This window comes from Rhea pennata, chromosome 24 (assembly GCF_028389875.1).
Source record: "Rhea pennata isolate bPtePen1 chromosome 24, bPtePen1.pri, whole genome shotgun sequence".
Lineage (NCBI taxonomy): Eukaryota > Metazoa > Chordata > Aves > Rheiformes > Rheidae > Rhea > Rhea pennata.
Genome location: NC_084686.1, coordinates 7,877,677 through 7,895,675, shown reverse-complemented (window position 1 = coordinate 7,895,675; position 17,999 = coordinate 7,877,677). Strand labels below are relative to the sequence as shown.

The following is a 17,999-nucleotide window of genomic DNA, read 5'->3' as shown; positions in this document are numbered from 1 at the left end:
CCTTCCTCCCGCTGCCTGCGCTGCGGGGCAGTGGGGTTCGGTAGGAGAAGCTACTCCTGTTTCTCTACGGATACGAGCGATCCTCCAGCCCACGGCAGTGGCATCATCTTATGCCGTGGGGCAGGGAACAAGAGGCAGAGCTGCCCCACTCCAGGCCTGGTCCATGCCCTCTGGCTTCGGCAGGCCAGGCAGAGCGGGGCGATACCCTAGCAGTGCCGGGTGGCAGAGACTTTACAGGGCGTTTACAGGCATCTCCTCATCCCTCTGCCAGACCCTACGGATGCAGTTCTACAGCTGGCATGGCTGGAATATTTTCCCTATCTTTCCTAGTTTCCTCTTTCAACACCCCAAGAGCTTTCTGGAGGACTTCGTGCCTCTCACAACATCTGCCCACTCTCACAGCCTGGCCAGGAACTAATTCCCACTGCCGAACGGTCCCCGCTGGCTCCTCAGCCCCGCGGCAGTGATGCCCACCTTGCTCTTTGAGCCGGATGATCTCTGTGTCTGAGCCAAAGCTGTTCCAGGCAGTGCAGTTGTAAATGGTTTGGAAGTCGGCCCGGACGATGTTGCTGATGGTCAGCGTAGAGATGACACCCTCATCCGTGCTGACCGTCTCCACCGTGTAGCGCCCAGAGGTCCCAGACTCCAGGACGTTCTCCTTCCAGGACCAGGCCTGCCAATTGAGAAGAGGCATCAGACTGGGGCAGGCAGAGCTTGCGGTTCGCCTGCCTTAGGGCACCCTAAGACACGCAATGCGTGGCAGACGCCCCGAGAGGATGCTGGCCCGGACCATGCTACTCACGATGCGGTCCGGCGGAGGGGTGCTGCGGATGAAGCACTTGATCTGCCCCTTCTGGCCATGCAGGGCATGCTGTGTCTGCGTGCTGGAGATGATGGGCGGCCCTGCAAGAGAGAGGAGAGGGATGCTGGCTTCTCCCACGGAGAACTTCTCCCTGGCTTCTGCCTGGTGACAAGGGGAGAAATAGTGAGGCCACTGAAGGACACGGAGGTCCTCAGATGGATGGACGTTCGGACATTTGGATGCAGCGCTGTCCTCCTCAGCCCCCTCGCTTGGCAGAGCTAGCTGCACGGGGCGGGTAACGTGGGGGGATGTTGAGCAGCACAGGGATTTAGGGACGCTGCCAGCACACACAGCCCGCAGGGAAATGTCCCTGCGGCTCCTTGGTGGAAACCTCACAGCAGCAGGGAAGCAAAGAGGCCAGGAGCATGGCTTGGAGGTCTTGGGTCTTCGGCAGGCTGCTGGGCTGAGACCATTGCTTTGGAGATGATCAAACAGTTTGCTGCTGTTTGCATACAGTTGTCCTACCTGTATGGTATTGGGAACGTCCGTGATCCTTTTCTTTGGAGTAAAGGACATTTTGTTGCTGTTTTCTGCCCAAATGTTCTTCTCCGAGATGTTTTCCTAGGCATGCTCACAAAATGCATTCTCATTTATACATCCGTGAAAGCCCATCTTTTAGAAGGAGATTTTTGTGCATTCCTTGCTTTGCCATGATTTTAAAAGCCCACTGGGACCTTGGGTGCTTCTGAGCGTGGTTGACTGCTGCCAGGTCCTTTAGGAGGAACACAACAGCACCTTGCCTTCTTGAAACAGCTCTTTCCAACCACGTCCCAGCGTGATGCCTTCCGATTCTGTGGCAATTTCAGCTAGTTTTGGCCTTCAACCTCCACGTATGGACCATTTTGCAAGAGCAAAATGGCACGTGGTGCCTGGAGAGCTCCCGCTGGCAGCTGGCTGCGACAGGCAGCTGGCTTTAAAGGTACCTTCTTCATCCTGGAGAAGACGCTTCCAGGCCGTCATGCCCTCAGCGTGGCAGGAGGAACGTGGGCTGAGCTTTTTTTGGCTAGCTACACACGCACTAGCAGATGATCGGGCCGCCCCGCGGGCTGCCGGCTCCGCTTGGCTGCGCTGCCTGCTGATGACCCCAAGCCAAAACCAGTGACCCGCTCTGTAGGCCAGGCCTAAATAATAATAATAATTAAAAAAAAATTGGTTCTTTTTGTTTTGGCAGTTGTATATTAGCTACAAGTTCTGGAAGTGCTCCAAGACTGGGCGACGCTGCAGAAAAATGGCTCAATGATCATAAAAAGGATCATTTTCCCCAAGGAGAGTGGATTTTAAACGGCGCAAGTGCCAGCGGCTTGGGGTTTTATTATTGCTCATCATCAGGATAACGGCACACGACTGCAGACCGTTCGCCAAACGCAGAGGCCCGGAAATAACGGCACGAAAGCTGCAGCTGCTTCACATTCGGGGCCGGCGTTCGATCCTCCGCCGGGCGCTGGCTCCTTACGAAAGCCGCCACTCTCCGGCTTGGCACTCGGCGCTAACGCTAGACAGCCCGCGGGCAGGAGAAAAGCTTTAAACAACGTTGCTATGGATATACATGATGGAGCTGTTGGCCGCGGTTATTTTTAGTGCGGCGGGGCCAATTTATTTGCTCCGTCCCCCCGGAGGCTGGCACGAAAGGGAAGGCACCCGAACTCCCGCGGAAGGAGCTCAGGAGCTCGGCCGAGGTCACGGCAGCGGCTGGTTTTCAGCGCCCTGCCGCGTTCGCCCTCGGCTTCTCTTTCCACCGTTATCGCCATTCAAAACGAACGCTCGCTGCTGCTTGCCGGCTTATTTTCTCCTCTTTGCGACAGCAAACCTGCCGGCTTGTCCGCGGACGAGAGGCAACGCAAGATTCATCCTCTATTTACGCCACTCGCAGCCCGCCTGGCTCTTTTCCTTTAAGCAGGCTCGCGCAAGGCATGTTTAGACTGGAAAGACTGGAAATCATCACCGGCTGCTGCAGCATCCTGGCCAGGCCACGGATAAACTACAGGGCTGTGAAGGGCTTCCCGGGCCGCGTCCCGACGCCGTGCCGGGGGACACCCAGGCAGCCGCGCAGGGGTAACGCAGCGCCATTTTATCTCACGGGTATTTCCACGTGCGCTCGGAGAGAGCGCTGAGCTCCTGGTTCGGATCCGGGCTCAATTCCCGGCTTCCGAGCTGTACAACGGCAACGGCAGCGCTCTCCGGCCTTGCAAGGGTTTTGCAAGATGGATCTATGAAAGATTGCGAGATGCCTGCTCCCAGCTCCTCCTTGTTCGTGATGCAGAACCAGATTTCAGCGAATGTTGGTCTTTGCAATGCTGGGTCTTGCTGCAGCTGATGAATCTCCTAGCAAATGAATGCAGCCCGGCAAATCCAAATCCCTCATATTGCCCACAGAGTAGGATCCTCCCAGATCCCACTACGGATAGGATTTACCCAGCAAAGCAAACGCCTTCAAAACTCATGGGAAACAATCTGTGAAAGCAACAGGGACAAAACTACGAGACACCAAAGACAGAATAACAACACAAAAGCAACAGGTACCGTTGACGGTCAGCGTAACCTCGCGTTCGCCCGCACCAACCCGTGGGACCACTGCTCGGCACACGTATTTCCCAGCGTCTTCCTGGCGGACGGACTTCAGCGTCAGCTTGTTCTCGTTGCTCAGGACCTGGAAGAGAGGAGGGGATTGCTTTCAGGACGGGCAACGGGAAGTGCTAGATGCCCAGGGGAAACACTACTATTCGAAGTGACTAAGCTCATCACCTAAAATGGCATGGAAGCATCATCTATTGCTGTTGGCCAGAGAATAAGGAAACTACCCAGCTGAGGGGGAAATACAAGTCCTGTTTTCATGCATTTGAATTTTTACAACTTCCTGTTTTGCAAAAAACCCCCATAGGAGTCCAAAAAAATTCAAGGCACAGGGGAAAAATTTTGGTGATGATGTTCCTCTTTCTATGCCAAAGATGAATCATCCAGAGTGATGACTTTGTCCACTTCTAACCACAGCAAAGCCCACGAGGAGGACCAGAACTAAACTCTGCGGTGCAGGAAAGCAATGACACCTAACCGCTTTGTAACTAGGAGCAGAAAAGCTTTCAAGAGAGCCACGCTCCACACAACCATATTTCCACAGCGGCAGGACAGGCTGCCAGGCCTTCTTCGGACTTGGTGATTTCAGAAAGCAGTGAGAGACCAAGCTGGAGAGCTGGCAGCCCGCCGGGATCTGGGGTTCGATACCCTGAGAAATCGCAGCTGCTTTTGGCAAGCCCGAGCCCTCCTGATAAACCAGCTGCAACGTGGCTGGTAGCTACGCTGCCCTCCTACCCGGCAGTGCAATTAGCAGATTTCAGTAAATCTTGGAAAGTGCTGAGGCCAAATGCTCTGGTGAAGCTGTCAGCAGAATCGCAGCACCGGTGGTATTTGAAAAACGTGGCCAGAGTAATTCCAGAATCACAGAATGGCTGAGGTTGGAAGGAACCTCTGGAGACCATCTGCTCCATCATCTGGAGATCACCTCCTCAGGCAGGGTCACCTAGAGCACGTTAGACAGGGTCGTGTCCGGGCGGGTTTTGACTGTCTCCAGAGAAGGAGGAGACTCCACAGCCCCACACCACAACCGCGGGTGCAGCCCTCGATCTGCTGACGCAAGGGGCTCGGCGAAAGGGGCGCTGGCTACGCCAGGCGGCGGGTTGGGGGGGGGGACAAGGCTGCAGGTGAGCTGGGCAGCCCCAGAGCGGATCGCACCCGCAACCCGGCAATAGTCGGAGAGAAGCCGTAACGTGGATTTTAACACGCCTTCTCCTTCTAACTCCCCTGCTCCAGTGCCCACTGCGAAACCATCCGTGCGGGCTGCGGGGCTCCTTGGAGCGGGCTCAGCTGGCAGCACCCCTGGGAGCGGGGACGGAGCCGGCTCTGCTGAACAGCACGAGCCTCTCCGCCGGGTTAAAACGGCTGGAGGGGTCCGTCGGGAGCCCTGCGGTTCGTGGCTCGCTCCAAGACAGCGCGAGTCAGCTAGAGGGAGCCAAATAAAAAGGGAGACGCTCAGACGATGGTGACAACCGAGAGCAACCGCCGCCGTGGGACGGGAAGGCACCCCGGGGTGCCTGACCCACGGGGATTCCTTCGTCTGAGTCAAGCCATCAGCTTTCCCCGGTCCGTAACTCCTTCCCGGGAGACAGCCTCCCCTGAGGCCGTTCCCACTTGGAAAAAACCACCCCAGCGGTTAACGCCGGCGCTCGCCCGGCGCACGTCTCCAGCGCCGGGCGACGCGGAGGTGAGCAGCGCAACTCGGCCCGTTCAGCTCACTCCCACGCGAGCTCAGCAGCCTAATAATACCTAATCCCGAGCTGCGCTAAGTCACCGTCACCTCACCGACTTCATCTGCCCGAACGAAGGCGGAAGATGCCTTCAAACACAGGCCTGCGCCTGCCTCGGGCAGCTACCGCTTTCAAACGAGTTTAACTTCTGAGCCACGTTCAGGAGGGCTGGCATCTCGTCCCCTGTCCTAATTTCAAATACAATGCAGGAATGAGCGGATTGAGGAAAGATGTGCTTATAATTCTAGGACTCACCACCGAAACAGCCCTTAAGCGCTGCAGCAGCTTTTCCACCTTAAAGCTTGTTCCTGCTGAAGCCAAGGGCAAAACCTCCCTTGACGGCAACGGGCCCCAGATCAATTAAAAGGAGAAAAGTTCCCCAACAGCTTGGAGATACGGGACAGGAGAGCGCAAAGGAGAACTGAGCAAAATTTTACGGCACCCAAGACCCGGGTGCAGCTTAGAAGGTGGCTCTGCATGTTCCTCCTTGCTAGGACTTGACGGGGCAGGGCCAGATAACCCACCGCCTTCTTTCCTCCGGCATCCTGATCTCTGGCAGCCTCGTTTTCCCTTTGCCTCTCCCGAGATGGGGCTGCTCTGGGATGAACACGCTGCCGCAGTAGCTAACCAGGGGGGAGGACACCTGGCCGCTGGAGCAGCTGGACTGTCACAAGTCAGGTGAGAGGTGGAGAAGCGAGTTCTTGAAGCTGCTCAGCCAAGTTCCCTGGGCCTCCAGGCTAGTGCACGGCCTGCGTGTCCAGCCTGCCACCAAAATGCCTCGTGAAATCGCGTGCGCTTTTATCGAAAAATGTTACAAAGGTAATAAAAACTTTACTGCTTTATGCACTTCTCTGGACTAACCGTGGACCTTCGCCGCAGCCTCACTGACCAGGACTGGTGGCCTGAGAGCCACTGCTCTGCAAGGCCATGCTAGCCCCTTCAAGCGACCGGCTTTCGGAGCAGCCTCGCAGGGCCAGCGTGTCCAGGCAGCATCTCCCAGCCCGTAGGTAGGGCCCGTGGGATTTGCTCCTGGACGGGGAGCTTAACGCAGCGATGCCTTGGATCCTGCATGCACCATTCCCCACCACCCCAGCAGCGACTCTTACCACGCCTGAGCCTCGCTTCATCCACACAATGGTGAGCGACGGGTTCCCAGTCCAGGCGCAGTTGAAGACCGCGTCCGAGCCCAGGTCAACGAGGAGGGACTGCGGTTCTGTCGCCATCCGGGGCCCAACTGTACAGGGGAGACCGGCATCACTCCCAGTGACGGGCTCTGGCAACCAGAAGCCCTCAAACCAAACGGTCACTGTGTCAGAAGCAGCTAAGGAGGGTCCTGATGTAACCGTGGGTCACAGCTGCATACGGCCTCCAAATAAACTAGAAGAGCTAGAGCCAGGTGCCTGCTTGTGCAGTCCCAGAAATGCCAGCTCCCGGAGGGACCGCTGCCTCCAGGGCTGTGCACTCACAAGGCTGGAGTCCCGTCAACAGCTCTGCAGAGCGTTTACAGCGTCTGCACTGCAAGGGAGTCCCAGCCACTCTGGGACTGGCAGAGCCAGCCAAGGAATTTCATGTCCCCTTCCCACTAATTCTTGGCAGCTCTGCCGGCCCTGCTATTAGATGCCGTTTCTAAACCTGGTCCTTGGAAGTCGGTCTCGAGCTGGCAGGTTACTTACAATAGACGTCCACGGTCCTGCTGATGTTGGTGCTGCCCAGGGCGTTGGTAACCTCACAGGAGACCGGCTCGAAGAAGAAGGTATGGTCCACGATGGTTTCATAGGAGTCACCAGACGCTTCCTTTATTACCTGGCCTTTCTTTGCCCACCTGCGGTGTGAGAAAGGGCGGGATTGCGTTGCTGTTTTGTGTTGCTTGTTGTGTGTCCCTGTTGGAATGTTTTCTAAATAAACCAAAATTCCTATTTCCCAAGGAAAGCCGGTTTCACTGGAAATAAAACTTTATTCCTCAGGAGTGCAGGAGGCAACGGGTAGAAGAGCTTGGTGACGGGAGAGGTGGGACAGGACAAGTCTCAGAAGATGGGGAACATGGTGCCAGGACAGAACAGCCACTTGTTGAACACCTGCCAACCAGCGCTGTTGGTCCTTCCACGCCAAAACCAGTAAAAACCTTTTCAGCTTCCCCCTCCTTCCACCCTTCCCCCCTTCTTTTTTTTTTTTCCCATCAAGGAGAACTTTTATCCCTTTGAGGCAGCTGAAATAACGTTACCCTGAACACCAAGCTGGCATTTGCAACACTGCAACTTGCAAATTGTCTTGGAGAACAAGCTGTCAACTCAGCACTCGAATTAAGCTGCTGTTTGCCAAACGATGAGCAAACGTGACCTAATGGGGCACCATCTGGCAACCTGCCACTCTGGAGTGGGTGGAAAAGATGGGAAGATGCTGTCAGCCTGCGTGAGGCTCCTGCCACTCTTTGGGGGAAGGGAAAGAAAGCACAGAAAACAGCCTAGGGTGGGAAAAAATAAGAATAGTAAGTGTACTGGCAAAACCGACGGTTAAAGTAGAGGGAGGAGGATTTCCCCGAGGAACCTCTGCCCGTGTTTGTCTTGGGGGGGTGTTTGCTTCTGGTTCAACCAGATGGGATGGGAGGGGATGTTTGGAAAAGATTGGATGGGTTGGGAAAGATGCAGGTGCTGTGAGCCTGCTCTCGGGGCATGGGGCGACTTCGAGGTGTCTTCCTGGATCAATCCTGGTGGCCTCTCCAGCGCTCCGCAAAGTGGTTCGAGGAGGGCAGCAGCTGCTCTGCAAACCTCCGGCGTTGCAAATTAGTCCCTAACATCCACCTCCTGCCAGCACTGCAGCCTAGACCATCACCCAGCTCTGCCACCCTAGAGAGCAAAGAACGGCCAGGACCACTGGGGAGGCCAACGGCAGGACACGAGTCCACCACGGCATGGTGGAGCTCTGCGCGGCTTGCGGGGACCGAGAAGAAACGGCTCCTCGGCTCCTCCTCTTTGGGCCGCTGGTCGAAGGGGCCCGAATCCACCTTCGCCAACACTCGAGGGGAGCAAGGAAGAAAGGAAGGTAGGGAGAACGTCAGGGAGAAGGTTGAGAGGTTAGAAAGGAAGCTAGAAGGGAAGGGAAAGGCAAAGGCAAGGGGGGAGCGTTCGCCAACTCTTCTACTGCCAAGAACCCGGGGACTCGTCGTGTCTCCTGCAGACAAGAGCGCGGCGCTCTACGTATCTGTCCAAAACCCGCTGCGTCTGCAAAAGCCGCTTTCCCCGGCGCGCAGATGCGTTGCAAAAAGCCATTTCTTTCGTGTGTGTGCTTCAGTGGAGCTCGAGGGTCTTGCTCCGCTCTTCCAAGCTTTCACGCTCCCGAATCGACGCGGCTGAGCAAGCACCACGGACCTCTTGTAACGCCGAACCGCTTCCTAACGACAGCCGCCGCCAACGCTCGGCGAAGCTTCCCGGGCCGTGCCGGCGGGCTGGCGCGCTGTCGCCTCTTTCCGGGCCGGCCGCCTGGCCGCGCAGCCCATCTCGGAGCTCGCGAGGGCGTTTGCTCGCTTCCCCCCTTCCCCTTCTTGCGGTTTCCACCTAGGATCTCTCACCGCTCCGGCACCCAGCCCGGCTCCACGGCAGCTTCGTGGGCTTCTTCCATTTCCAGCCCCTACCTCGAAGGCCCCGTTGGCCGCCCTGCGCCCTTCGTGCCGTCTCCCCGTTTCAACCTTCTTTCTCCTCTCCGGGCCGAGTCTCGTTTTGCTCTTTTTTCACCCAGATTTCCGCCGGCCTCTCTGCAGCGAGCGCCCAGGCCAGCGCCTCCCGATTCAGCAGCTGCTGGAAATGCAATCGGCCTCGACGACGGCGGAAAGCGAGATTTCACCCGGCAAGCGGGTACTTCGGTCCGAGCTTCCAAGGGGTTATTACAGAGAGCAATGGGAAAAAAAGCGATTAAATAATAATAATAAAAAAACTCTCTTCTGCTGGGTCCTTTTAACACTTAAAAATCAGAGGGAAGAGGGATGCATCGCCAAGGAGATACTCTCCGGAGAAGCAGCGTTTTTCCGGCTCCGTCGATCGCTTCCCGGCCAAGAGCGCAAGCCAATGAAGCGAGCCAGGTTTTACGCTCCGCGGTGCCCGCCGGCAGCGCCCGGGCTCCCGGAGCGGATCTCCCGAGCCGGCGGCTGCTCCCGGCGGCTGCAACCCGGGCAAGCGGTGCGTATCGTCATTTTTAATTAACGGTGCAAAACGAAACAGTGCCTGGCCATATAAATCGTGTTTACCAGAACCGACTTAAAATAGATATATATTTTCCTGGATGCATTTTAATTGCCTAATAAAAGGGCTGAGAACACCCACAAATACCTTAAGTAACCGCACGGCTCACGGAATGAATGAATTAACGTTTCGTTCCGGGGAAGGGCTATTAATTGCTACAAATTGCTCCGCGAACGGGTTTTGCTGCGTTATTGCCAGCAGTCCCTTCGGTTGCTAGCGGGCCCCCGTCACCCGCGGACGGCAGCCGGCTCGTCCCGCCGACGTCGGCCGTGCCGGGCAGCCTCGCGGTGGCCGATATCCCCCCGGGAGCGGCGTGCAAAGAGCCGGGCGGTCGCGCTGCCCCCCACTCCCCTTTCGCACGGCTCCGGCGCGATGCATCGTGCAAATTATTCCTCTATTAAGAGCGAATTTCCATAACGGTGATATATGGGGTTACTCCTCCCGTCGGCTCCTTGCCTAATGAAGACGTGTGGGTCCCGGCAGAGCCCCGCGCGGCGTGCGGCAGCCCGGCTCCCCTCGTGCCGACGCGGCGGGTTCATCTATCAGCCGCCGCGGGCGGTGGGGACCCTCTCCGCCTCCGAAATGACACGCCTGGGCCTTCCCGAGCTCCCGGCCCGCTTCGCCCAGCAGCTGGCAACCTCCCCACATTGCTTTGCTTTTAGAGACAAAGCAGCAGTGAGGAAAAACTGCCGCCTCGGCCTGAATTTCGGGGGTTCGGAATGCCAGGTTTGAATCCCAGACGTGGATCTTGGAGGAGTTTGGATGCCTCCACCACCTCCGTGGGGTGGGCTTCACCCCTCGTCCTGCAGGCTCTTCCATGCATTTCGTTTTCCTTGCCTTCATCGTCTGGACTTATCCTGCCGCACAATATACATGACTAATAGCTTAACTATTATTATTTCTTGCACAGATCGGGTAATCCAATTTCAGCAAGCAGTTTGCGTTTCCTCAAATCATTTAACAGGATTATTCCTTCCTGGGGTCTTCTTACCCCACTCCACCCCCATAACTGAATTTCTTCAGCCAGATTTAGAGACTGGCTCCTAAAAGCGCTGATTCTCCTGACGTGTTTCTCCCCGCGTGTTTGGCGCACCGGTAGCGAAGTGAACCCGCCTGGGCCGCGCCGCTGCTCAGACTTGATCTCTGCAGCACGAGAGGGCTTCAGCACCCACCAGTGCTGCCCTCTCGCTGGCACAGTGCTTCCAGGGACGGGTCATGGGGCAGGTTTCTATTAACCGTAGAAGCACAGGGGGTGACCAGCCTTGGACGTGATGAACAGCCAGGTCACTGCCCCTGATTTGGACGTGGTGCTTCCAGGCTGAGATATCTCTTGCGGTTCCTCTGCTTCTCCAGCCCCAGCTCAGAGCAGACACACTGAGGCCCCCCCCTAAAATCCCTCCTTCCCTCCGCAACACCTGGTGTTGTCACCGCACCATTTGGGCTTGCTTTTTCGGCTCTGTTTGTCTGGATTTTGGCTTGCTCTGAGGTTGGTGGGAGGCAGAGCTCCTCCTCTGGCAGGTTCCCACTCCCGTCCTGCCAGAACAGTTAATTATTCAGAGCTGAACGGTGTCTAGATCAAACGATTCAAGTTAGGATTATCAACAGAGGCAACTGTGCTAGGAGGCGTGCAGCCCCAGGTGAAGACGGGCAAATACTAATTATGTGAGAATCTTCTTGAAGAAGATGCCAAGAGCAGAGATGTCTGTGTAATCCAACATGGGCTCCTGCTGGCTAAACTGCGAGTAACTTGGGGATCTAGCAATTTATAAGGAGGAATAACAAATGACTTATCCAGAAATGCATTCCCTTCATGCTAATGCAAAAATACAGGCAGCATACGGGCAGAGCAGGAGAACAAAGTTACATGTTCACCAAAGGATCTGCTCATCTTTTTGCTAGAAAATGCTCACAATTTCTGCTCATCCATCCATGCATCCCCAAACTTATTCTCAAGCTGTTACTCTTGGACAAGCCTTTTGAATGTCCCTAGACCAGCCTGGTTCAACATCGCTCTCCTGAGCTGTGGAGTTTCTCATTTCACCAACAGACACTGTCTCCTCGAGGACAGGGCAAGAAACCAGGAGTAGCAGCCAGATCCTAAACACTAGTTTCATATTCCTGAGAAAATAGTCAAATGTGGCAGCATACTGATACAATGGACTGACCCACAAGTGCTATGTTATTGCATACAGGCTCTAGTGTAAAACAGTAAGAAACATTTCAAAAAAGAGAAGTCTCCAAAAGTAAAAACCCGTAAATCCTTACTTACACACTTCAATAGCAAACCAGAGCTGAGCAGTAAGTGTTGCTTGACGCTCTGCAGACAAATGGCCTCCTAATCCAAAGCCAACAGCTTGAGTTTCCCCTTTGCTTTAATATTTGCCAATAGCTTCCAGAGAGTTTGCATAGGAACGGAAAGCCAAGGATATCTTCAAGGCCTGAAGTTAATGGAGTTACTCCACGCTCTGACATTGCATGAGGGCAGCACCCCGCGCGGGTGTTTTTGGGATGTGCCTAGCAAAGCCAGGGTGCTTTCTAAGGCAGACAGACACGCAGGATGACTTCACGGTGCAGGGAGACGTGGCTCAGGATGACCAACCCATCCTTACCAGCAGTTTTCTGATTCCTGAGCCATTTAAAGCAGGATTGTGGAGGAAAGTCTCTCCCGCTAGAGGCTTCTCCAGCTCCAGCTTGTGCCATGCATCACTATTCCCTTGTCTTCCCTCAGAGTTGGCTCTTTCCCAGTGAGCCCAGCCTGAATTCCCAGCTAGAGTAGGTTTGCGTGACATTTGCCCAAGCTCAGAAGCCGATCCATGAGTCATCAGCCTGCATAAGGCAGGATGAGCCCTCCGAAAGCCAAGGTCCAAGATCAGGCCTGTACTGAGGAAATAAATAACTGGGGCACGTGTTCCTGGGGGCTGAGTGGGACCCAATGGATCTATTTTGGGATGACGACGTCCACTGGGTCTTCTCAGGCTCCTGCTTCAATGCTGGCCTACATTTTGCAGCTCGTTCAAGTACAGACAGCGTTTCTAAGGACAGCGCTCCGAGAATTAGTCTGATGAATAATGACTGATGTGAACTGGAATCACCAAGTCGCCGCTTGTTTACTGGAGCAGTGACAGTGACTGGGACAGAAGTAGATGGCAACGGCTTCGTTTTCCATTTCAACTTCGCTCTGTCCCCTGCAAACTGCAATAAAGGAGTTCAGAGGGAATCCTGAAGGGCTGAGGTGGGTGCAACCCCCTGCTCCTGTCCCGGGAAGGACCCACGGGACAGCTCTCACCACGCTCTGCCGCGTCGCTCACATCCACGTCCAGCTCACCTGTGCCATGTTCCCTACCCTGTGGCAGGAAAGCAGAAAACCCTCCAAAATTGCTGAAGGCATCTTAAATCAACTCAGCAGCTGTAAGAGGATTCATTATTTATATCGCAGAAGCACAAGAGCTTAGCATATTTTAAGCTGTCTGAAATGACTTCGTGCAACTCTTTCTCATTTTTTTTTTTTAAACGAAACACACTGAGACATCTCCGAGTTGAGCTGCAGGGGGAAACCCTTTAGAAAAGGGAAAATAAAACAGAGGGAGTGAGGAAGAGGGAAGGAGGAAGGCCGTGACATCGGCACCGGGCAGCAATGCCCATGAGCACCCCGGCGCGCTCCCCGGAAGAGGCCGGCGCGACCCCTAGACCTCGCGAGCGCTTGGGCAGACGTGCCATGGCTACGGCCACGCGTGCTGGCTCTTCGTGCCCGGGCGGCACGGCCTGGCCCCGCGGGCGCTCGGGACACGGGCTCTCGGGCTCGGGGATCCACCATCGCCTGGAGGTGATGGTGGGAGGGAAGGGGAGGAGGCATCTCCGGTGCTTCACGGTACAGGCACGTGAGGCCGTATCCTTCAGATGCAGCGAGATAAGAGGTGCTGAGTGCTGGGTGTCTGGGTTTTTTTTTTTTTTTTGTCTCCCCCTTTTTACATTTTCAATTTAGTCACAGCATCTCTAATTTCCTTAGATCTGAAGCCACCTCGTGAGGCTGGAAGGGAACGATATACAAGAAAGATGAGGGGAAAAAAAAAAAAAAAACCCTCCAGTAATCTTGTAAAAGTCAGTTTTGAAAAATCAATTTTCTTGTGTGACAAGATTTGCTTAAGGCTTCTCATCCTGTGAAATCAGCCCATCATCCTCCAGAAACACAGGAAGGAGGTGGCGAGCGCCGTCCGGAATAACTCAGATTAAAGCCCGCTAAATTAGGCTTGAGAGGCCACCAGCTCTCCTGCAAAGAGAGAGGAGACCCAGCCGGAGCAGCCAACGACGCTCCGTTCCCAATCACCCGGCCTGGCACGAGACTGCCTCGAAGGACCCACAGGCCTTAAAAAAAAAAAAAAAAAAAAAAAAAAAAACAACGGGGGTATCTCACCCCGGGGTGCAAGCGCTTAGACCTCTCCGCTGCTGCTGCACCCGCTGTCCGCGGGAGCTGCCAGATGGGGCTGCTGCATCGCGAAGGAGATCTGAAGAATTCATTTCCCTGATTTTTTTCCTTTTTTTTTCTACATTTTTTCTATTTCCTCCGCTTTCATTTTCACTTCAGAGCAAAGGTCCGGTTGTCTGGGAGGAAGCTAAAAAGAGAAACCCAGGCAGGCAAGCAGACATATAGCCAGGAAAACTGTTACTGCGCCGATAACTCGAGACCTCGGTGTGCTTTGCATTCATCTCAACTCCTGCTTTAGCTGCGTTCTCCTCTGCCTATAAACGAGATTTATTCGGTTGCTGCCGTGAACCGCCCGCGGGCCCCTTCTCCGCTCCGTTCCCTCTCGCCTCGGCCGCCGCGCTTGGCCGCAGCAGGCAGGGCGAGAGGGGCCAGCGCCGGAGAGGGGCGGTGTGCGGCCCTCGGCCGGAGCGGGAGCGGAGGGAGGCGGCGAGAGCGGGGAGCGGCGGGGCCGCAGCCCATTAAACGGGACCGTTCGCTGCTCCTCCTGCGTACGCAGTGCCAAGCCAAGCCGCTTCACGCGTCCCAGCAAGCTTCCCAGGCACGGCAGTGCCGGTCCCAGCAGGACACGGGGCCTTTGCTCTAGGAGAACTTGGCTTCTCCATGGTGGCCTGAAGCACCTTGCTGCCTTTTCTGGGCAGAAATTCTATCCCAGCAGGTCCCAGAAGTGTGCAAGTAAGACCTCAACCAGAAAGAGCTGCAATGCTCTATGGAGTTGGAGCTTTACCTTGAGCTCATAGGTATCAGGTGCAATTTTTCTCCATCCACCTGAACCCCAACAAACATGACGCTTTTCCCCACCACTGTTCCCGGCGGCCGCTGACTTCACTCGAGGCTTGGGCTCTTCCGCCCCGACGCCCCGCTTGAGGCTGGGGTGGGAAGTGTCCAGCCCGTACGCCCAGCAGCGCGAGGACCCCGCGGAGCAGGCAGCGCTGGCTCTCTGCAGAGAGGCAGCGGGAGGTCAGGACACCGTCTCCCATCAGGTGCGTTCAAGCGCCGCCGCATTTAAAGCAAACCTCTTAAGAAGCGGTTGAGTTAATATTTGACGAGCGACAGCATGCTGCTGGTTCAAAGAGAAAACAGTGTTTTCCAAACAAAAAGGTCCTGTCTGCAGAGCGGAGCGCACCGAGCCAACAAGCAAACAAGCCTCCCTCCACGCCCTCCTGCCGCACGAGCGCGCGGAGCCGAGGCCGCGGGGTTCCCGCGGGCCGGCTCCGAGCTGCGGCACGGCCTGACCGCGCAGCCTGCGACGGGGCTGGACCCTGAAACGCAGCGGCTGTGGTTCACCAAACCGGCTGATGCAGAAAGATCTCCACCGCCTTTGGCTTCAGCCCAGCTGGAGCTCGCTCGGACTTTAGGAAAAGCATCGGTGGTCTGAGAGCCCGCCAGCGTGCAGCGACGTCGCTTGAGCTTTGCTCGGACACGTGAAGCCTCCTGTGATCCCATCAGCGCTGCAGAGCACAGCAGAGGGGTCTTCTCCCTGGTGGGACCCTGCTGCTATGGGGTGTTGATGGTGGTGGGGGAAGCCACCCCCTTCCTCTGCCCTTTGCCTCCTGCCTCCGCCAGCGTGTTTGTCGGCAGAGCAGCCCGGAGCCGCCGGGCCGGGCTCGAGGCCACGCAGGAGCGACGGCGACCGGCTCCTGCAGGCAGCCCAGGCAGCGAGCGCGCGTGCGTGCGTGCAAACCGCCCAGGCTGCTCTCTCCTCCGACAAGGCGCTTCCCACGCGCCGCGGCCTCTCGGCGGACGGCTCCGGGATGGAGCGGGCGCGAGGAACACGGGAATTTACTGACTCTCTTTTGCTGCGAGCAAACGGGCAAGAAAGGGAAAGCGCGAGAGAGTAATTAGCTGTCGCCGCTGTTCTGCCACTGTGATGGTGGGTAAAATTAATGGAAAGCAACAGAAGTCGGGGCTACGTGAACTGACTCACAACCAGGCCTCCTCTTTGCTCACTTCAGATCTCTCTATTCGCCAATCTTCCCTTGGCTTTTGATGTCTGTTGTGTGTCTGTGGGGTGTTTTTTTGCTGTTATTATTTATCGCTCGCGGTAAGAAAGAGAATCTTTAAAGTGGCAGAAGAAAATGGGGAAGTTAAATATTGCACGAGGCAGAGTCCTGCAGCCCTTTGGGCTTCTGCGGTGAGGATTATTTTTGCGGAGGGCTGGGGAGCTGGCGCAGGCAGGGCAGTAATAAACATCTCGCTCTCGTGCATGGACGCGGTGTTCTCCTCCCCGAGGCGGGCAGAGACCTTTGCAAGTAACGTTAGCTCCGTAACCACGGCGGGGGCCGTTCCCAACCAACCGAGCTCCCGCGGCGCGCGGGGCCGACGGCCAGGCGCAGACGGAGGAGGAGGGACGCCGCTGCAAGGCATCGGGCTCGGAAACCGTCCAACGCGCCGGGCAGCTCGAGGGCTCCTCCCTGGCCCAGGGTGGGCAACGCCGCGGGCGGAAGCACCCGAAACGCCTGCGGACAGGGATGCTCCTTGTAAGGGGATCGCTGCCGCCGGAGCAAGGCGCTAACAGGTTGAGATGGCAGCAAATTTATGACCGAAGGTTCTGGCTTTTTCTCCCATTAGAAAATGCCACTGAGGGCAAACGGGAACATTTTGCGGGAGCCTGTCAATTCTGACAAAATGTCATTTAAAACCCCCTCGGAACAGAACATTTTCCGCTACGGCTGTAGCTTTCCACTCCGACGCCGGGAACGGAACATTTTTGAGTTTTCATTTCTAAACAGGCTTTCGCTATATTAAAAAAAACCCGTATGTGATGCATTATATACGAGAGAACACAAACAAAACCTCTTGCGGGGAAAGCAGCTGTCTTGATTTTATCAAACCTCTGCTCTTACCCTGACCGCAGCATGGGGCTGAGGGAGAGTTGGTCACCCAGGAAATTCTCTTCGATGCTTCTCCCAGCTGGAAAACCCCGGTGCTGCAAACCTGGCACGAGAACCGCCCCGTCCGGCCGGTGCCAGGGCAAAGGAAAGGAGCCGGTGCCCCGTGCTGGCGATGCCACCCGCTGCCACCCTTGGGCAGAGCCCTCCGGCCAGCGGCTCTGGGCGCCTGGGACGTGGCGGTGGCTGTGGGACGCTCACGGCGGCCGGGACGGTGTCGCAGTGTCAGAGTCCGGTGCAAGTTCAAGCAAGGTGGCAGCTTGCTTGCTTATTCAAAACCGGGACGGCACTGCGGAGTTGGCTGTGGATTTGTGCCCGGAAAAGAGGATTTATATTGTTTAGACATTTTCCTTTGTGTTCAGAACTGTTTACTGACAAACATATTGAGAGGTATTAAAAATAAATGTCGGCTGAAGACCAAGATCTGATATTCCTATCTGAGGATGATGGAAGCCACAGAAAATGTATCAGAGTCGTTCTCTCCCCAGGGAGAAGAAATATCACACTTTCTTTCTGTTCCTGGTTTATTATCTATTGCTTGATTTTTAAGGCAAAATAAGTTCATTTTCACCCAGGGGCTCTCTCAAGCAAAGCCCCTCTCCCTTGGGAGACGCGAGCGGCACCCGGAGTGACCTGGGGGACCCCATTCCCCACGCCACGCTCACGCTCTCCTGCCTTCGCACACCTCTGAGACCCACGTCTCAATCCCGGGGCTTTACACGGTCCACTCCTTAATCTGTTCTCCTCCCTAGGTAGAGGCGAGGTGCAAAAAAAGGTTGCTTGGCTCATGGTTTTCCCTGTCACAGCTGGCACTGCCTGCAGCCTGCTAATTCCAGTAAGATTTCCTCTTCCCATCGCTCTTCTTCCCGAGATGCCCTCAGAGCCGCTGCCTCCTTCATCCCTGTGTCAACAGGATGCTCTTGCAACACAGTGCCCTCGGCAAGGGCGTCGCTGCTCACCACGGGTCTTGCATGGCCAACATCCAGGCTGTACTCTGGAGGAGTAAAATCTCTTTTTTTCTCTGGTTGTTTCAGCTCCAGATAGGATTCTCCAGTTTCTATATTAAAGCCTTAAACCCCGTCCTCTCCTCCCAGCTGTGATGTCCTGCTCCAGAGGACGCAGCGAGATGTCTGTCTCCTTTTCATAGTTGGTGAAGAGCTTTGGGATCTTTGGGGAGGGAACTGAAAGTTCTCCAAATCAATCAAAGCCATTAAAGGGAAGGAAGCCCTGCAGTGT

General features: G+C 55.8%; 1 protein-coding gene across 5 annotated transcripts in view; it reads right to left on the bottom strand.

The window, feature by feature from the left end:
* KIRREL3 (kirre like nephrin family adhesion molecule 3) overlaps positions 1-17,999 on the bottom strand; it is a 313,997-nt gene that overhangs the window by 4,793 nt on the left and 291,205 nt on the right. For all 5 annotated transcript variants that reach the window (XM_062594420.1, XM_062594421.1, XM_062594422.1 and 2 more), the window contains 5 exons: positions 6,834-6,982; positions 6,267-6,394; positions 3,383-3,509; positions 803-903; positions 475-673 (listed from right to left, as the gene is read on the bottom strand). In XM_062594420.1, the coding sequence (XP_062450404.1) occupies positions 475-673; positions 803-903; positions 3,383-3,509; positions 6,267-6,394; positions 6,834-6,982 (704 nt within the window). The remainder of the gene's footprint in view (positions 1-474; positions 674-802; positions 904-3,382; positions 3,510-6,266; positions 6,395-6,833; positions 6,983-17,999) is intronic.